The 19,814-nt window shown below is 37.7% G+C and overlaps 1 protein-coding gene across 6 annotated transcripts in view; it reads left to right on the top strand.

Moving 5' to 3' along the window:
* R3HCC1L (R3H domain and coiled-coil containing 1 like) overlaps positions 1 to 19,814 on the top strand; it is a 104,694-nt gene that overhangs the window by 37,799 nt on the left and 47,081 nt on the right. For 2 of the 6 annotated variants that reach the window (XM_023206358.2, XM_023206359.2), the window contains one exon: positions 1,418 to 1,574. The exons of 1 other annotated variant lie outside the window; for it this stretch is intronic. In XM_023206358.2, coding sequence (XP_023062126.2) covers positions 1,568 to 1,574 — 7 coding nt within the window. In that variant the 5' untranslated portion in view covers positions 1,418 to 1,567. Of the gene's footprint in view, positions 1 to 1,417; positions 1,575 to 12,618; positions 12,696 to 13,487; positions 13,585 to 19,814 lie in introns of those variants that run through there. 3 more of the 6 variants (XM_023206360.2, XM_023206363.2, XM_023206361.2) reach the window with 3 other exon arrangements.

The following is a 19,814-nucleotide window of genomic DNA, read 5'->3' as shown; positions in this document are numbered from 1 at the left end:
AAAATGGACAATTAGGCTCTGAATAATTGGTTGTGTACCATGTCTTCCCTGGTTCTTTTGCAGAACATTGAGCCTTCCGAGAGAACTTCTTAGTATAGCTCTGTGCTCATGTTGCCTGTCCTGGTACCATCCCTAGTCATGGCCAGCTTTCTTGACTGCTTTCTCTCACTGGTCACTTTAGACCTCAGCTCCTGCTCTTTGTTCTGAAACCTTGCTTTTCACTTCAGATTGGGGGAGGGGTAGAGGGAGCCTAATGTACCGGAGATGCTTCGGAAATGAGAGCCTTGGATGAATTCCTGGGCCTATTGATCCACCGGCAGTTTATGCATCCTGACATTCATAATCTCAGTAGGCTGCTGATGTTCCTGATTAATGGGCCCAGGGGCTGTCCATCCGTCACTTCACATTAATTACTGAAGAGGTGTTTTTCCAGTGATTTACCTGACAGCGGGCTGTGATAAATACCCTGAAGCAGAGTGGGCAGTGATTAATCACAGGGCCACACCCCTCCCCCTACTCTTTTTTCCCCCTAACCACAGGTTAGCATTGGGACCTGACCAAAGAGTGTCCCCTCCTCATAAGCAATCTATCTCCATAATTGCTTGTGGATGCATATTTATTGGGGCATGGGGCCTGGCAGATAGCATTCTAGAACTTGTGCCAAAGATGATGAAAAATAAATCTTCCCAATAGGAAGAGTAACTAACATGTTTGTACATGGGGCAGAGAAGTATCTGTGAGCTGCCTGTATGTTGCTTTTTAAGAAATCTGATAGGAATATCGCCCACCTACTATGCATGCACTCAATACTGCAATGGTTGCTTTTTGAGCTTTAAAAAAAGGAGATAGAACAACTTTTGTGTTTGCTATACTTGTAGTATATTCAGGGAGAATATGTGAACAAACATGAGAAATTAGAGAACATTTCAAAGTACTAATATAATATTGGGAGAATTGGACTACAACTTCAGGATTCCATTTCTTACTTTGTGGCCTTAGAAAGTAAAATTTAGTTAACTATTTAATTAATGTTTTTCATTTGTCAGACACTGTTTTCAACTCTGGAGATACGAAGATGAATGTGATACAGCTGAGATCTCAGGGAACAAAGTCTAGTGCCCCTTGCCTCAGTTTCTCAAAGTACAAAATAAACTTCCAGGCAGTTACTGAGTTAATTTTAAATTAATATAAGATCTAAAGTAATTTAAAATCAGTTCTTACATTAATTTTTCCGTGAATATTTATTGTATTCCCAGGGATAAAAGAAGTTTATGAAAGATACTATCTGCTCTCAAGAAACTTATAGAGCGTGAGATGGCATTCATAAATGAAACAGTTGAATAAGAATATAAAGTAGTATATAATGAGAGTGATATAATGACAATGAGGTATCTCAGTTTAAACCCAACTCATTTAGGAGGGCGTTACACATTATCAAGGAGGGCGTTTCAGAAGTTGGAAGGAGCAGACAATGAGGCCATCCTGCCTAGAATGGAGACTTTGTATCTGAGAATGATAGCTACATTATTGAAATAGTAGATTGACACCAAATCATGGAAAATCTTGAATGCAAGGTAAGCTTAGTTTTTATTTGTATGCTTTGGTGGTGAATCTAAGGTTTTGATTGAGAAAGTTTGGAAAAAAATGTATTTTAAAAAAAATTCTTACATATTGATGTTCCTAATGTTATTTGGAATTGCCAGATTATCTCAGCATTCTTGGAGCCCTCTTTTCCTCTATAGTTCAAAATAAAACTGTTCAAATTAAAAATATAGTTTTGTATATGTGCCTGAGTGCAGCGCAAAGGATTTTGTAGTTTGGTTGTATATGGAGGAGATGATAGAGTTGACAGTCAAAAGAGACCAAGTTTCTCATTGTTAACACGTGCAAAGTTGATTAAGTCAATTAAGTTTTAAGTAATGACTGCAGAATTAAATTGGGAAAGACTGTAGCCTCAAGATTTAAGAAAGAAACTATCAGATTTACAGATAACTTCATTAAGGCTATACTGATTATTCACTGGCTACTAGATAGGCATATTTTAAAGTCAAGAGTCAGAAAATAAAGGGTCAGTGCTGTCAACTATATTTTGGCAGGAATTTTAAAGAGGTGTCATTTTTTTCATTAAAAAACTTAAGATTATATATGGCAAACTTCACCTTTCATGGAGTACCTTTTGTGAATTTTGACAAACATACAGTTGTGTAACTCCCACACAATTAAAATGCAGAGAGAGCAGTTCCATCAATCCAAAAAATTCCCTTGTCACTTTATAGTCAGCCCCTTACCTGATCCCAAGCTTCTGGCAACCAGTGATATGTTTGCTGTCTCTACAGTTTTGTATTTTTCAGAATGTTGTGTAACTGGAATTGTATTTCTCTAATGATAAATGATTTTTAACATCTTTTTTGCCATCCTTATATCTTCTTTGGTGAAGTATTCTTAAATAATTTTGTTGTTTTTTTGGCACTGAGTTTTGAGATTCTGGATGAAAGTACCTTATCAGATGTGATTTGCAAATATTTTCTCGCAGTTTGTGGCTTTTTACAATTCTCTTACATGTCTTTGAAGAGCAGAAGTTTTAATTTCGATGAAGTCGAGTTTATTGATTTAACACTCATAGGTGGAAATTGAACAATGAGATCACTTGGACACAGGAAGGAGAACATCACATACCGGGGCCTATTGTGGGGTCAGGGGAGTGGGGAGGGATAGCATTAGGAGATATACCTAATGTAAAGGACGAGTTCATGGGTGCAGCACACCAACATGGCACATGTATACATATGTAACAAACCTGCATGTTGTGCACATGTACCCTAGAACATAAAGTATAATAAAAAAAATCATTTTATGGATCATGCTTTTGATGTTATATCTAAGAAACCTTTGCTAAACCAAAAATCCCAAAGATTTTGTTCTGTATTTATGTATAGCAGTGTTAAAATTGTAGGTTTACATTTAGATCTGTGATTCATTTTGTTAGTTTTTATATGTGATGTGAGGTATAGATACAGTTTTTGTTGTTGGAAATGAATTTCTACTTGTTTTGGCACCATTTTTTGGAAGGACTCTCTTTTTCATAGAATTTTCTTTGTACATGTCTTGAAAATCAGTTGTTCGTATACGTGCGAGTCCTTTTCTGGACTCTTAACTCCGTTTCATTCATCTATATATTTACCCTTTCTCCACTATGATACCTGATTATTGTAGCTTTATAGTGAACTTGAAATCTATCTTTCTCCCTTTTCAAAGTTACTTTGGTGATTCCATTTCCTATGCCTCTTCATACCCATTTTAGAATCAGCTTCTTAATATCTGTAGGAAGTCCTTCTGGATTCTGATTTAATTCTAAAGATCATTTTGGGGAGAACTGACATCTTAAATATTGAGGCATCTCATTTATTATTTTTCTTTAGATTTTTGATGTCTTATCAGTGTATTTTAGTTTTCAGCATAGATTGTACACATACTCTGTTAGTTTTATGCCTAAGCATTTCATGTTTTTGAGTGCTAATGTAAATGATACTCTTCAATTTTCAGTTTTTTTCGTTGATAGAATATAGAACTGCTTGTATCCTTATGACCTTGCTAAACTTACTTCTGGTAGCTTTCTTATAGATTCTATGGGATTTCTATGCAGAAGATTATGTCACCCGCAGATAAAGACAGTATTACTTCTTTCTTCCAATCTGGATGTTTTTTTATATTTTTTTCTGCCTTGCTGCACTGGCTGAAACCTCCATTTTAATGTCAAATAGTGTGGTCATCTTTACTTTGTTTTTGCATCTTATGGGGAAAGCATTTGGTTCTTCATCAAGTATAATATAAGCTATAGGTTTTTATTGCTCTGCTTTTTTTTGTGGATAACATTTATTAGGATGAGGAAGTTCTATTCCTAGTTTACTGGATGGATGTTGATTTTTGTCAAATATGTTATGTACATCTATTGAAATAATCACTTTTTTTTTTTTTTTTTTAGTCTTTTATGGTGAATTACATTTTGCCTGAACTTTAATTAATTAGTTTATCTATTATACTTTAAGTTTAGGGTACATGTGCACAATGTGTAGGTTTGTTACATATGTATATATGTGCCATGTTCATTTGCTGCATCCATTAACTCGTCTTTTACATTAGGTATTTGTCCTAATGCTATCCCTCCCCCACCCCTCCACCCCATGACAGGCCCTGCTGTGTGATGTTCCCTGCCCTGTGTCCAAGTGTTCTCATTGTTCAATTCCCACCTGTGAGTGAGAACATGAGGTGTTTGGTTTTCTGTCCTTGTGTTAGTTTGCTCAGAATGATGGTTTCCAGCTTTATCCATGTCCTTACAAAGGACGTGAACTCATCCTTTCTTTTGGCTGCATGGTATTCCATGGTATATATGTGCCACATTTTCTTAATCCAGTCTATCATTGATGGACATTTGGATCGGTTCCAAGTTTTTGTTACTATGAATAGTGCCACAGTAAACATACATGTGCATGTGTCTTTATAGTACCATGATTTATAATCCTTTGGGTATATACCCAGTAATGAGATCGCTGGGTCAAATGGTATTTCTAGTTCTAGATCCTTGAGGAATCGCCACACTGTCTTCCACAGTGATTGAACTAGTTTACTCTGCCACCAACAGTGTAAAAATGTTCCTGTTTCTCCACATCCTCTCCACCTGTTGTTTCCTGACTTTTTAATGATCACCATTCTAATTGGTGTGAAATGGTATCTCATTGTGCTTTTTATTAGCATTTCTCTGATGACCGGTGACGATGAGCATTTTTTCATGTGTCTCTTGGCTGCATAAATACCTTATTTTGAGAAGTGTCTGTTCATAACCTTTACCCACTTTTTGATGGGGTTGTTTGATTTTTTCTTGCAAATTTAAGTTCTTTATAGATTCTGGATATCAGCCCTTTGTCAGATGGGTAGATTGCAAAAATTTTCTCCTGTTCTAGATTGCTTGTTCACTCTGATGGTAGTTTCTTTTGCTGTGCAGAAGCTCTTTAGTTTAATTAGATCCCATTTGTCTATTTTGGCTTTTGTTGCCATTGCTTTTGGTGTTTCAGTCATGAAGTCCTTGCCCATGCCTGTGTCCTGAATGGTATTGCCTAGGTTTTCTTCTAGGGTTTTTATGGTTTTAGGTCTAACATTTAAGTCTTTAATCCATCTTGAATTAGTTTTTGTATAAGGTATAAGGAAGGGATCCAGTTTCATCTTTCTACATATGGCTAGCCAGTTTTCCCAGCACCATTTATTAAATAGGGAATCCTTTCCCCATTTCTTGTTTTTGTCAGGTTTGTCAAAGATCAGATGGTTGTAGATATGTGGTGTTATTTCTGAGGCCTCTGTTCTGTTCCATTGGTCTATATCTCTGTTTTGGTACCAGTACCATGCTGTTTTGGTTACTGTAGCCTTGTAGTATAGTTTGAAGTCAGGTAGCATGATGCCTTCAGCTTTGTTCTTTTGACTTAGGATTGTCTTGGCAATGCGGGCTCATTTTCGGTTCCATATGAACTTTAAAGTAGCTTTTTCCAATTCTGTGAAGAAAGTCATTGGTAGCTTGATGGGGATGGCATTGAATCTATAAATTACCTTGGGCCCTATGGCTATTTTCACGATATTGATTCTTCCTATCCATGAGCATGGAATGTTCTTCCATTTGTTTGTGTCCTCTTTTATTTTATGGAGCAGTGGTTTGTAGTTCTCCTTGAGGAGGTCCTTCACATCCCTTGTAAGTTGGATTCCTAGGTATTTTATTCTCTTTGTAGCAATTGCGAATGAGAGTTCACTCATCATTTGACTCTCTGTCTGTTATTGGTGCATAGTAATACTTGTGATTTTTGCACATTGATTTTGTATCCTGAGACTTTGCTGAAGTTGCTTATTAGCTTAAGGAGATTTTTGGCTGAGACAATGGGGTTTTCTAAATATACAGTCATGTCATCTGCAAACAGGGACAATTTGACTTCCTCCTTTTCTAATTGAATACCCTGTATTTCCTTCTCTTGCCTAATTGCCGTGGCCAGAACTTCCAACACTATGTTGAATAGGAGTGGTGAGAGAAGGCATCCCTGTCTTGTGCCAGTTTTCAGAGGGAATGCTTCCAGTTTTTGCCCATTCAGTATGATATTGGCTGTGGGTTTGTCGTAAATAGCTCTTATTATTTTGTGATACATTTCATCGATACATAGTTTATTGAGAGTTTTTAACATGAAAGACTGTTGAATTTTGTTGAAGGCCTTTTCTGCATCTATTGAGATAATCATGTGGTTTTTGTCTTCGGTTCTGTTTATGTGATGGATTACGTTTATTGATTTGTGTATGTTGAACCAGCTTTGCATCCTAGGGATAAAGCCAACTTGATCTTGGTGGATAAGCTTTTTGATTTGCTGCTGGATTTGGTTTGCCAGTATTTTATTGAGGATTTTTGAATCAGTGTTCATCAGGGATATTGGTCTAAAATTCTCTTTTTTTGTTGTGCCTCTTGTCAGGCTTTGGTATCAGGATGATGCTGGCCTCATAAAATGAGTTAGGCCATCTTTTTCTATTGATTGGAATAGTTTCAGAAGGAATGGTACCAGCTTCTCTTTGTACCTCTGGTAGAATTCAACTGTGAATCCTTCTGGTCCTGGACTTTTTTTAGTTGGTAGGCTATTAATTATTGCCTCAATTTCAGAGCCTGTTATTGGTCTATTCAGGGATTCAAATTCTTCCTGGTTTAGTCTTGGGAGGGTGTATGTGTCCAGGAATTTATCCATTTCTTCTAGATTTTCTAGTTTATTTGCGTAGAGGTATGTATAGTATTCTCTAATAGTAGTTTGTATTTCTGTGGGATTGGTGATGATATCCCCTTTATCATTTTTTATTGCGTCTGTTTGATTCTTCTCTTCTTCTTTATTAGTCTTGCTAGTGGTCTATCAATTTTGTTGACCTTTTCAAAAAACCAGCTCCTGGATTCATTGATTTTTTGCAGGATTTTTGTGTCTGTGTCTCCTTCAGTTCTGCTCCGATCTTAGTTATTTCTTGCCTTCTGCTAGTTTTTGAATTCGTTTTCTCTTCTCTAGTTCTTTTAATTGTGATGTTACGGTGTCGATTTTAGATCTTTCCTGCTTTCTCTTGTGGGCATGTAGTGCTGTGAATTTCCCTCTACACACTGCTTTAAATGTGTCCCAGAGATTCTGGTATGTTGTGTCTTTGTTCTCATTGGTTTCAAAGAACATCTTTATTTCTGCCTTCATTTTGTTATTTACCCAGTAGTCGTTCAGGAGCAGGTTGTTCAGTTTCCATGCAGTTGTGTGGTTTTGAGTGAGTTTCTTAATCCTGAGTTCTAATTTGATTGCACTGTGGTCTGAGAGACAATTTGTTGTGATTTCTGTTCTTTTAGATTTGCTGAGGAGTGTTTTACTCCCTATTATGTGGTCAGTTTTAGAATAAGTGTGATGTGGTGCTGAGAAGAATGTATATTCTGTTGATTTGGGGTGGAGAGGTCTATAGATGTCTGTTAGGTCTGCTTGGTGCAGAGCTGAGTTCAAGTCCTGGATATCCTTGTTAACCTTCTGTCTTGTTGATCTGTCTAGTATTGACAGTGGGGTGTTAAAGTCTCCCATTATTGTGTGGGAGTCTAAGTCTTTTTGTAGGTCTCTAAGGACTTGCTTTATGAATTTGGGTGCATATATATTTAGGATAGTTAGCTCTTCTTGTTGAATTGGTCCCTTTACCATTATGTAATGGCCTTCTTTGTCTCTTTTGATCTTTGTTGGTTTAAAGTCTGTTTTATCAGAGATTAGGATTGCAACCCTTGCTTTTTTTTTTTTTTTTTTTTTTTGCTTTCCATTTGCTTGGTAGATCTTCCTCCATCCCTTTATTTGGAGCCTGTATGTGTGTCTGTATGTGAGATGGGTCTCCTGAATACAGCACACTGATGGATCTTGACTCTTTATCCAATTTGCCAGTCTGTGTCTTTTAATTGGGGCATTTAGCCCATTTACATTTAAGGTTAATATTGTTATGTGTGAATTTGATCCTGTCATTATGATGTTAGCTGGTTATTTTGCCCGTTAGTTGATGCAGTTTCTTCCTAGCATTGATGGTCTTTACAATTTGGCATGTTTTTGCTATGGCTAGTACCGGTTGTTCCTTTCCATGTTTGGTGCTTCCTTTAGGAGCTCTGGTGGTGACAAAATCTCTCAGCATTTACTTGTCTGTAAAGGATTTTATTTCTCCTTCACTTATGAAGCTTAGTTTGGCTGGATATGAAATTTGGGGTTGAAAATTCTTTTAAGAATGTTGAATATTGGCCCCCACTGTCTTCTGGCTCGTAGAGTTTCTGCCAAGAGATCTGCTATTAGTCTGACGGGCTTCCCTTTGTGGGTAACCCGACCTTTCTCTCTGACTGCCCTTAACACTTTTTCCTTCATTTCAGCCTTGGTGAATTTGACAGTTATGTGTTTTGGGGTTGCTCTTCTCGAGGAGTAATCTTTGTGGTGGTCTCTGTATTTCCTGAATTTAAATGTTGGCTTACCTTGCTAGGTTGGGGAAGTTCTCCTGGATAATATTCTGAAGAGTGTTTTCCAACTTGGTTCCATTCTCCCCGTCACTTTCAGATGCACTAATCAAATGTAGATTTGGTCTTTTCACATAGTGCCATATTTCTTGGAGCCTTTGTTCGTTTCTTTTTACTCTTTTTTCTCTAAACTTCTCGCTTCATTTCATTAATTCAATCTTCAATCACAGATACCCTTTCTTTCACTTGATCGAATTGGCTACTGAAGCTTGTGCATGCGTCATGTAGTTATCGTGCCATGGTTTTCAGCTCCATTGGGTCATTTAACGTCTTCTCTATACTGTTTATTCTCCTTAGCCATTTGTCTAATCTTTTTTCAAGATTTTTAGCTTCCTTGCGATGGGTTTGAACATCCTCCTTTAGCTTGAAGAAGTTTGTTATTACGACTCTTCTGAAGCCTACTTCTGTCAGCTTGTCAAAGTTGTTATCCGTCCAGCTTTGTTCTGTTGCTGGCGAGGAGCTGTGATCCTTTGGAGGAAAAGAGGTGCTCTGGTTTTTAGAATTTTCAGCTTTTCTGCTCTGGTTTCTCCCCATCTTTGTGGTTTTATCTACCTTTGCTCTTTGATGATGATGACCTACAGATGGGGTTTTGGTGTGGATGTCCTTTTTGTTGATGTTGATGCTATTCCTTTCTATTTGTTAGTTTTCCTTCTAACAGTCAGGGCCCTCAGCTGCAGGTCTGTTGGAGTTTGCTGGAGGTCCACTCCAGACCCTGTTTGCCTGGGTATCACCAGCGGAGGCTGTAGAACAGCAAATACTGCAGAACAGCAAATATTCCTGCCTGATCCTTCCTCTGGAAACTTCGTCTCAGAGGGGCACCCTCTGAGTATGAGTATGAATATGAGGTGTCAGTTGGCCCCTACTGGGAGGTGTCTCCCAGTTAGGCTACACGGGGGTCAGGGACCCAATTGAGAAGGCAGTCTGTCTATTCTCAGAGTTCAGACACTGTGCTGGGAGAACCTCTGCTATCTTCAGAGCTGTCAGACAGGGACGTTAAGTCTGCAGAAGTTTCTGCTACCTTTTGTTAATCTATGCCCTGCCCCCAGAGGTGGAGTCTACAGAGGCCTGCAAGCTTCCTTGAGCTGCGGTGGGCTCCACCCAGTTTGAGCTTCCTGGCCACTTTGTTTACCATTACTCTGCAATGGTGGATGCCCCTCCCCGAGCCAGGCTGCCGCTTGGCAGTTCAATCTCGGACTGCTGCACTAGCAGTGAGCAAGGCTCTGTGGGTGTGGGACTTGCTGAGCCAAGCATGGGATATAATCTCCTGGTGTGCCATTTGCTAAGACTATTGGAAAAGCGCAGTATTTGGGTGGCAATGTCCCTATTTTCCTGGTACAGTCTGTCACGGCTTCCCTTGGCTAGTAAAGGGAAATCCCCGGACCCCTTGTACTTCCTGGGTGAGGCGATGCCCCGCCCTGCGTCGGCTCGCCCTCCCTGGGCTGCACCCACTGTCCAACAAGTCCCAATGAGATGAACCAGGTACCTCAGTTGGAAATGCAGAAATCACTCATCTTCTGCATCAGTCACACTGGGAGCTGCAGAATGGAGCTGTTCCTATTTGGCCATCTTGGAATGGACCACAAGCCTGAACATTTTTTATTTCTTCTTCAATTTGAAAGATATTTTCATGGATACAGATTTCTGCATTGAGAGTTTTTTCTTTCAGCACTTTAGTGGCATCTGGCTTTCATAGTTTCTGAAAGTTCTTATCCTGTTCCATTGTATTGTATCTTTTTTTTTTTTTTTTAACTCTAGCAGCCTTCAAGGTTTTCTCTTTATCTTTGATTTTTTCCCCATCAGTTTGAATATGATGTGTCTAATTGTGAATTTTTGTTGTTGTTGTTGTTGTTTGTTTATTTGATGCTGCCTCGTGTTCTCTGAGCTTTTTGGATTCTTTTGTATTAATTTTGAAAAACTTTGGTTATTATCTCGTCATATTTTGTTTCTGTCTTACTGTCTTTCTAGAATTCCAGTTACACATATGTTAGAGTATTTGATATCGTCCCATAGCACTTGGATGTTCTCTTCTCTGTTTTTCATTCTCTTGTTATGTTTTGTTGGGGTAGTTTCTGTTGGTCTTTACTGATTCTGTGACTGTCTTGGTCTTCTGATAAGGTTGTTGAAAGCTTTCGTCTCTGTTACTATATTTTTATTTCTAGCATTTCCATTTGATTTCTTCTTACTGTTTCCTTCCCTGTGCTTAAATTACACATCTGCGTATGCATGCTATCTACCTATTTTGTTAGAGCATTTAACCTATAAATTCCGTGTTTGATAGTTCTAACATGATGGTTGTGTCCAAATCTGGTTCTGTTGATCGTTTTGTCTCTTGCCAGTGTGGTTTTGTGTTTTGTTTTTTTTCTTTGCTTCTTTTTCTGGTTTTTTTTTTTTTTTTTTGGTTGAAATCTGGACATTTTGTGTAGAGAGCCAGTTAAATAGTATTTATACCTGGAAATGGACATGCTTTGTCTTTTCCTGAGACGTGTGTGTGTGTGTGTGTGTGTATAGTAGAAGGAGTGTTAGGGGGTTGTTATTGCTAGGTTACCTTTAATTTACCACAGGTTTCAAGTTTCTCTAGCATTACTTTGTGTTTAGGGTAGGATTTAGTTTGCCAGAGAGTTTTTCTTAATGTCTGCTCTACCCTCAGCTTTAGGTCTTCCCTTTGAACTAGCATCTCAGAGAAGGTATTTCTCCATGCTTTAGCTCTTTGCTCATGAACAGTCATGCGCTACATAACAATGTTTTGGCCAACAGCAGACTGCATATATGAGGATGGTCCCCTAAGATTATAATGCCATATTTTAACTGTACCTTTCTATATTTAGATAAACAAAACACTTACCATTGTGTTACAGTTGCCTACAGTATTCAGTACAGTAGCATGCTGTACAGTTTAGTAGCCTAAGACTAATAATATACTGTACTGTATAGTCTAGGTGTGTACCAGGCTATACTGTCTTTGTCTGTGTAAGTATACTCTGTGATGTTCTCACAATGAAATCATCTAATAATGCATTTCTCAGACCATATCCCTGTCATTATGTGACACCTGACTGTAGTACATTGCTGTTACATGTTGTTTGAGACTTGCTAGCCTGCTTTTGATGGGAGATGGGGAGGACATTTTGTGTTGGATTTTTCTAGTCTCAGTTTTAGCTAGGTGTTTCCATTTTCTCTGGGTCTCAGGTATGGGGCTTTTTCAGAGATCCTGCCCCTTCTTTAAGCGGTGTACAGGGTTTTTTTGTTTGTTTGTTTTGTTTGCTTCCCCTAGCTGCAGGTCCACATTTGGCTTGCAGTAATTAAAAAAAAATTTTTAACCAAGTTCTTGTTGGCTTGTATGGTGTCTGGTGTTTACTACAGGTAAAGTAATGCTCATGTCCCATCTCTCCCTTTGAAATCCTGTCTTTCTTTAGATTTTAGATCGGTTACTTAGATTTAAGGTTACCTTACTTTTGTGCTGGGTTCGAGAAAATTTGTGAATTTGCACAGCGTCCATCTTTTACTTTGTTTTAAGGGTGAAAATGACATACTTTCTACCTTTCTACATCCTAAGCAGAATCTAGCAGTCCCATTTATTTCTTGAGGATATCTACTGATATGAGATATTTGATGGTTAAAATATCTTTTAAATCTGTTCCTTTCAATTTTTTCCTCCAAATTTTTATTTTTGTTTGTTCATTTATTCAGTATAAAAACGTCAAGTCTGTGCTATGTGTCTAGGCACTGTGCTCAGTGTTAGGGGATATAGGGATGGGCAAGTACCCATAATAATCCCTTTTCTAATGAGCATGTAGTTTAATGAGGAAGACCGGATAATTACAGAAGTAATTATACTAAAGTAATGGTAAGAGCTGTAATAGGAGAAGTATGTGGAAGGAGGCACCCAGTTTTATCTAGAATGATTAGGTAAGGCTTCTCAGAGAAAGAACTGTGATGTAGACATAAAGGTTATGTAGGAATGAGATTAAAGATGGCTGGGAGGCTGTGGGGAAGCAGAGTACGTGGGGAAGGAAGAGATTGTCCAGTAGCTAAGATGCCAAACAATCCCACAGAACCAACATGAAGAGTTTGAGAATCTGAAAGGAGAGCCATGTGGCTATAAAGCATATGAAGACAGAAGTGACAAAAGGTAAGACTGGAGAAATTGATTGGAGCCAGGTTAGAAAGAAGAGTCTTCTAAGCCATGTTAAGTTGATTTTATCATGAAAACGATGGCAAGTCATTGAAAGGCTTTAGGGAGGGTGACATCTGAGTAGCTAATGGTTTTGAAAAAGTCATTTTGGATGGAAGGTGAGGAGTGAATGGAAAGAAGCAAAGCAGTTACCAAGACTAGTTAGTTAGGTTGCCTCAGTAATCCAGGCATTTGCATGTGTTGTTTTAACTTGGAGTAGTGGCATTAGAGATAGGGACAACCAGGCAAATTAAAGAGATACTCAGATGTGAAGATCAGTGGAACTTTTCCATTGATTGAATACAGAGAGTGAGGAAGAGGGAAGACTTGGGATGTATCCAGTAAAAATCTTGGTATGTTTCTGAAGAACCTCCAAGTTTCCTTCCTTCTTTCAGAGGGAGAGTAGAAGAAATGACCCCTTTTTACTTTAATAATTCTCTTTTATGTATGGCCCAAAATTCATTGAGGCCATGGAGGTAAGTCAGAAAAAGGGAAAAGGAAAAAAATATGTAAATAATATGTAAGTCATGGTAAATAAACTTCTCTTGCCTGATTGTCTTTGAGTGTTGAGAAAAACAGGACAGTTTGGTTCCTTCAGTTTTGATGTTTAGCCGATGGGTATATAAACAAAATCTGCAAACCTTGCTCTTTTGGAACAAAAATAGCATACAATTGATCTTCTCAAATAGCTGTTCCGTGTAGAGAGACATTTAACTATATTTAATCATATAATTTCCTTGTTTTTTCCAGATGGTTTTACTCAGCATTTGGTGTGGTGGATCTTACATAAACCTTTAAAACTTACATTAGAGTGTTCAAGTCTTCTGAGACTCCGGAGTCACCTAAGGTAGTGATAATTGCCACTAATAGCTGTGACAAGTTTTATAGAGAACATTGCTGTGGGTGTCAATAATGTTTTTATGGCAGTGGAGGGGCACAGTATGGTTTTCAGAAAAAGGATGTTAGTAATAAAGAGCTCTCATATGATTCAAGAGTTCAGTGGTTAAGGTGGGAAAGTAGGTGTGGGGCTTATGGAGGTGATCAGTTTTCCTTCTCAGAATGATGGATGCAGTTAAAAGCAAGTATGGTGTATTATTACAATGTTAGAGTTAGGCAGTTATGATTTAGAAAATTTTTTGTTTTGTTGAGGGTATACTGTGGGATAGAGTTGTGAGTAGCTAAATAACTCAGGTATTAGTTAAAGTTGAGTGAGTATTCTGATTTCTATACTTATTAGCTAGGTGTACAACCTTGAGTCTTCATATATTTGTCTGTAAAATGGTAATAATAATTATGTACACCTTGAAGAGTTGTTACAAAGGTTAAATGAAATGATGTATACAAGCACTTAACCCAGTGCTTCGTTCATTGACTTATTTGGTATGGTACAAGTTTAAATTATATTGCCGTGTACAGTTTGTTAAATCCAACATGCTACAGATTGAGTGGCCCTTATCTGAAATGCCTGGGACCAGAAGTGTTTTTGATTTTGATTTTTTTTTGTTTGTTTTTGAATATTTGCATTATATTTAACAGTTGAACATCCCTAACCTGAAAATCTGAAATCTGGAATGCTCCAATGTGCATTTCCTTTGAGTGTCACGTCAGTGCTTGGAAAGTTTTGGACTTCGGAGCATTTTGGATTGCAGATTTTCACATTAGGGCATATCAACCCGTATAAGGTATTTATAATCTAAGAAGCAGTCATAATCTTAGGTCTCTTAATCATTTCTCATAATTGGATTATGTTTACATATATCCCGTCTGTAAAAAGGGCTAGTAATGTAAAAATACAGAGTATCATTTCTTTGATGGTGGCAGGAAATTATGGTTTACGAGAATGAAGTAGGTATTAGATGGAGGGCTTAAATATCGCTCTGGTTTAATTTTGCTGTTATCATTAGTTTGCACATAAGGTCTCTTTCTATAAATAGATATGTATCATATATACAAATTGAGAAAGGTTTGTTTTAGTAGGAAAATAGCTAGTGAGTTGAGTCAAAGAGATAAGATATAACAAATCTTTTTTTTTTTTTTTTTTTAAAAAGAGATAAGGTCTTGTTCTGTTGCCCAGGATGGAGTGCATTAGCATGGTCTTAGTTCACTGTAACCTCAAACTCCTGGGCTTAGGTGATCCTCCTACTTCAACCTCCTAAGTAGCTAGGACTACAGATGTGCACCACTATGCCCAGCTAATTAAAAAAAAATTTTTTTTGTACAGAGAGTCTCGCTATGTTGCCCAGGCTGGTCTCAAACTCCTGAACTTAAGTGATCCTCCCACCTTGGCTTCCCAGAAGTTCTGGGGTTATAGGTAGGATCCACTGTACCCGGCCAAAGGAATTCTTAATGTTGTTCAAGAATGCACTACCGTTTACGCGCGCGCGCGCGCGCGCGCGCGCACACACACACACACACACACACACACACACACACACACACACACACAATCTCAAATTAAGGAGAAACATCTGAATTGATACTGCTTTGTGCCAGGCACATTTGCTTTTGCGCTCATTTATTTACCAAACATCTTATTGAATGCCATATGTGCCAGGAATGGTACTGGGTATTGAGAAACTAAAAATGGTAAGGTATTTCTTGCTTTGAAGGAGCTGTACGTATGATTGTTAGTCAGACAAGCTTACAGTTTGGTATGGCAGCAGAGAGCACAGAATACCAAGCCCACATTTACTCAAGGAATATTTATTGAAAGCTAAAATATACAAATGTTCGATAGGCATTCAGAGATCATTTAGAACTACATATCAAAAGGAACAGCCCTAAGTCATCCTTGTTAAGTAAGTCTTCAAATGGCAATGGAGAGTCCTGTGTCTGGATCCACTATAGGATAGGCTCAGCATAATAATGCTAGATAAGGCTAGACACTGGAAAACTTCCTTATCAGCTTTGTTGACCCATTGGTGTTCCTTTGGCTTTTCATTTCTCTGCCTCAGTTATGTCTTTCAGAGTAGCTTTTGGAGAGGTGAAAGGAGGCAATTAGGGCTTCTCATCTCCTAGACATCAAGTAATTGATATAGTTATTTCTGTATTTTTTTCCCATAAGATTGTTAAAGATATTTAAGTGGGGAGTACTAACCACACTGATATATTCATATTGCCATAGGCATTTATGAGCACAAACATAGGTTAAGATCTAGATAATCCTCTGCCATATTCTAGTCCCTTGGCCTTGGGGGACACAATTTAACACCCTTGTTGCCTCAGTTTTCTCATTTGTAGAATTGGACTAGTTCATAGGGTTGTTGGGAGAATCAAATGAAATGTTACTATTTTGAACATAAAATAGTCAAGTGAGTTATTTGTCAGGTGAGCAAGTAAGATCTGGTAAGTGGCCAAAATAAATATAAAGGTTGTGTTTTTAAGTTCATATACTTTGCTCAATTAGGAAACACCTCAGATCCTTACTTAGAAGCCTCTTATTGTTACTTTGTATGTAATTTGGACACTCTGGAATTTGCAGTGCCCTTTAGGTTGAGAGAAATAGAAATGCCTACAGTAGCAAAAAGTGACAGATGGCGAAGAGAAAGAAACAATAAAAATCAGGTACTCTACTGGAAAAAAAAACAGTGATCTGGAGATTGTAGTACAGCTGTGCACATTGCATATGGGGTGAGGACAGCCTTTCACAATGAAGAAGGCCTTGAGTCATCACCTTATACATGGCACAGTTTGGCAGTTTGAATAGAACTGTTTGACTTCTCATTCTGCTTTCTACTAGTGATTGTGTTTCTTGAATGCCTTTTAGTAAGGTCTATCTGCGTAAGGTCTCTCAATAATGAGTGTTTACCTGGGTTAAAAACTTATTTCTCTTTAGTTCAAATACGTTAAAGAGAAGACCTATAAAGTAATTTCTTTCACTATAGACTTTAATTTTAGAAATCATTGTCTTATTATGTCAACTTAAATTGTAATATATATTTTGTATAACCTGGTTTGAATAGAAGTAAAAATGAATCCCCAAGCAGATATAGGAATCATTTTGTGTTTTCAAGTGTGAAATATATCATTGTATTATAATAACTAGTGCAACTGCATTTACGGAAGGATGGATTAAGAAAACTACAGCAGAATCAGTTGTGGTTCATTAGCAGATTTTATAGTTTTTAAAATATGAAGTCATTTCTCTGCTGTCCCAGTATAATTTTTTTATGTTATTATATCGCACACAAGTGCCTCTGTGCTGTGTTTGTATTGTATCTCTTTTAAAGTGAAGCTCCTATGCCAAGAGAAGGACATTTCTTGGTTTCTTGATTGCAAATGCAGTTGACTCTCAGTATCACTGGGGAATGGGTTCTAAGACTTTCCTTGGAAACCACAGTTTGAGGATGTTCAAGTCTCTGATATAAAATGGCAGTATTTGTATATGACCTATGTTCATCCTCCTTTTTACTTTATATCATCTCTAGATTACTTATAATACCTAATACAATATAAATGCTAGGTAAATATTTGTTAGACTCTATTGTTTAGGGAATAATGACAAGGAAAATCTATACATGTTCAGTACATGTATAGATTTTTTTAACTGAATATTTTTTAACGTGATTAAAATATTTTTTACATGAATTTTTTAACATGTAAAATTTTTTTAACTGAATGTTTTCCATCTGTGGGTTGGTTGAATCCATAGATATGGAGCCCACGGATATGGGGGGCCAGTTGTACTGTACTTGTGATTGACATTGGAAGTGGGAAGACCTTGAAAGTGTGGAAAGGATTGGGTATATTTTTAATTTTATTATTTTATTATTCTGATTTTATTCTGCCAAAGAATCTTCTGATTTTTTACTTACGTTTTCTCTTTTACCTTGCTCTACAGCCAGAATTACAAATTATTTGAAACAGAAAATGTTTTCTATGCCTGTCGTATGCATTTCTGACATTGAATATACTGTTTAGAATAGTATTTTAAAACTTTTGTTCAGGTGAAATCAACTTAGTGAATAAATTGATTTTAAATTATAAGAATTTTAAAAGCCTTAAATTGTAAAAAATGAAGGAGAATTCTAGATTAAAAGTAAGAGTAGTGCCTACATTAAGGGTAAGTATTTTATGGACTTTTTAATTATACTTTAGGTTCTATGGTACATGTGCACAACCTGCAGGTTTGATACATAGGTATATGCATGTGCCATGTTGGTTTGCTGCACCCATCAACTCATCATTTACATTAGATATTTCTCCTAATGCTATCCCTCCCCAAGCCCCCGACCCCCTGACAGGCCCCGGTGTGTGATGTTCCCCGCTGTGCGTCCAAGTGATGTCATTGTTCAGTTCCTACCTGTGAGTGAGAACATGCTGTGTTTGGTTTTCTGTCCTCGTGATAGTTTGCTGAGAATGATGGTTTCCAGCTTCATCCATTTCCCTGCAAAGGACATGAACTCATCCTTTTTTTTCAGCTGCATAATATTCCATGGTGTATATGTGCCACATTTTCTTAATCCAGTCTGTCATTTATGGACATTTGGGTTGGTTCCAAGTCTTTGCTATTGTGAATAGTGCCGCAATAAACATGTGTGCATGTGTCTTTATAGTAGTATGATTTATAGTCATTTGGTATATGCATGTGCCATGTTGGTTTGCTGCACCCATCAACTCATCATTTACATTAGGTATTTCTCCTAATGCTATCCCTCCCGAAGCCCCCGACCCCCTGACAGGCCCCGGTGTGTGATGTTTCCTGCTGTGCGTCCCATAGTAATGGGATTGCTGGGGCAAATGGTAATTCTAGTTCTAGATCCTTGAGGAATCGCCACACTGTCTTCCACAATGGTTGAACCAATTTACACTCCCACCAACAGTGTAAAAGTGTTCCTATTTCTCCGTATCCTCCCCAGCATCTGTTGTTTCCTGACTTTTTAATGATTGCCATTCTAACTGGTGTGAGATGGTATCTCATTGTGGTTTTGATTTACATTTCTCTGATGACCAGTGATGATGAGCATTTTTTCATGTGTCTATTGGCTGCATAGATGTCTTCTTTTGAGAAGTGTCTGTTCATATCCTTTGCCCACTTTTTGATGGGGTTGTTTTTTTCTTGTAAATTTGTTTGAGTTCTTCGTAGATTCTGGATATTAGCCCTTTGTCAGATGGGTAGATTGCAAAAATTTTCTCCTATTCTGTAGGTTGCCTGTTCACTCTGATGGTAGTTTCTTTTGCCGTGCAGAAGCTCTTTAGTTTAATCAGATCCCATTTGTCTATTTTGGCTTTTGTTGCCATTGCTGGTGTTTTAGTCAGGAAGTCCTTGCCCATGCATATGTCCTGAATGGTATTGCCTAGGTTTTCTCATAGACTTTTTATGGTTTTAGGTCTAACATTTAAGTCTTTAATCCATCTTGCATCAATTTTTGTATAAGGTGTAAGGTAAGGATGGAGTCTCACTGTATTGCCCAGGCTTGAGTGCAGTGGCATGATCTCGGCTCACTGCAGCCTCTGCCTTGTGGGTTCAAGCAGTTCTCCTGCTTCAGCCTTCCAAGTAGCTGGGATTACAGGTGCCCGCCACTATGCCCGGCTAATTTTTGTACTTTCAGTAGAAATGGAGTTTCACCACGTTGGCCAAGCTGGCCTTGAACTCCTGACCTCAGGTGATCCACCCATCTTGGCCTCCCAAACTGCTGGGATTACAGGTGTGAGCCACTGCGCCCAGCCTGGACTTTTTTTTTTAAGTCACGTATTTGTATGAGTCTGTTTACTGTGTTATTATATGAAATGCTTTTCTTACTATGGAATGCAGGAAAAAAATTGGAAAAACTGGCTTAGGAACCTGTGCTTTTAGGTAAGTCTTACAAAGCTTAAGAAAAGAAGGTCTTGGAAATAATATAGAGCAGAAATAAAAAAAATAGAAAATAGGAAAATAATAGAAAAAATTAAACTAATAGTTTGGCATTTTGAAAAGGCCATAAGATCAGTAAAATTGACAAACCCTTAGCTAGGCTAAGGAAAAAGAGAGTAGACTCAACTAAAAGTCAGAAATGAAAAAGGAGACATTGCAACTGATGCTACAGAAATACAAAGGATCATAAGTGACTTTTTTTTTTTTTTTTTTTTTTTTTTTTT

This window comes from Piliocolobus tephrosceles, chromosome 9 (assembly GCF_002776525.5).
Source record: "Piliocolobus tephrosceles isolate RC106 chromosome 9, ASM277652v3, whole genome shotgun sequence".
NCBI classification, from domain to species: Eukaryota; Metazoa; Chordata; class Mammalia; order Primates; family Cercopithecidae; genus Piliocolobus; species Piliocolobus tephrosceles.
This window is presented reverse-complemented; position numbering and strand designations above follow the sequence as displayed.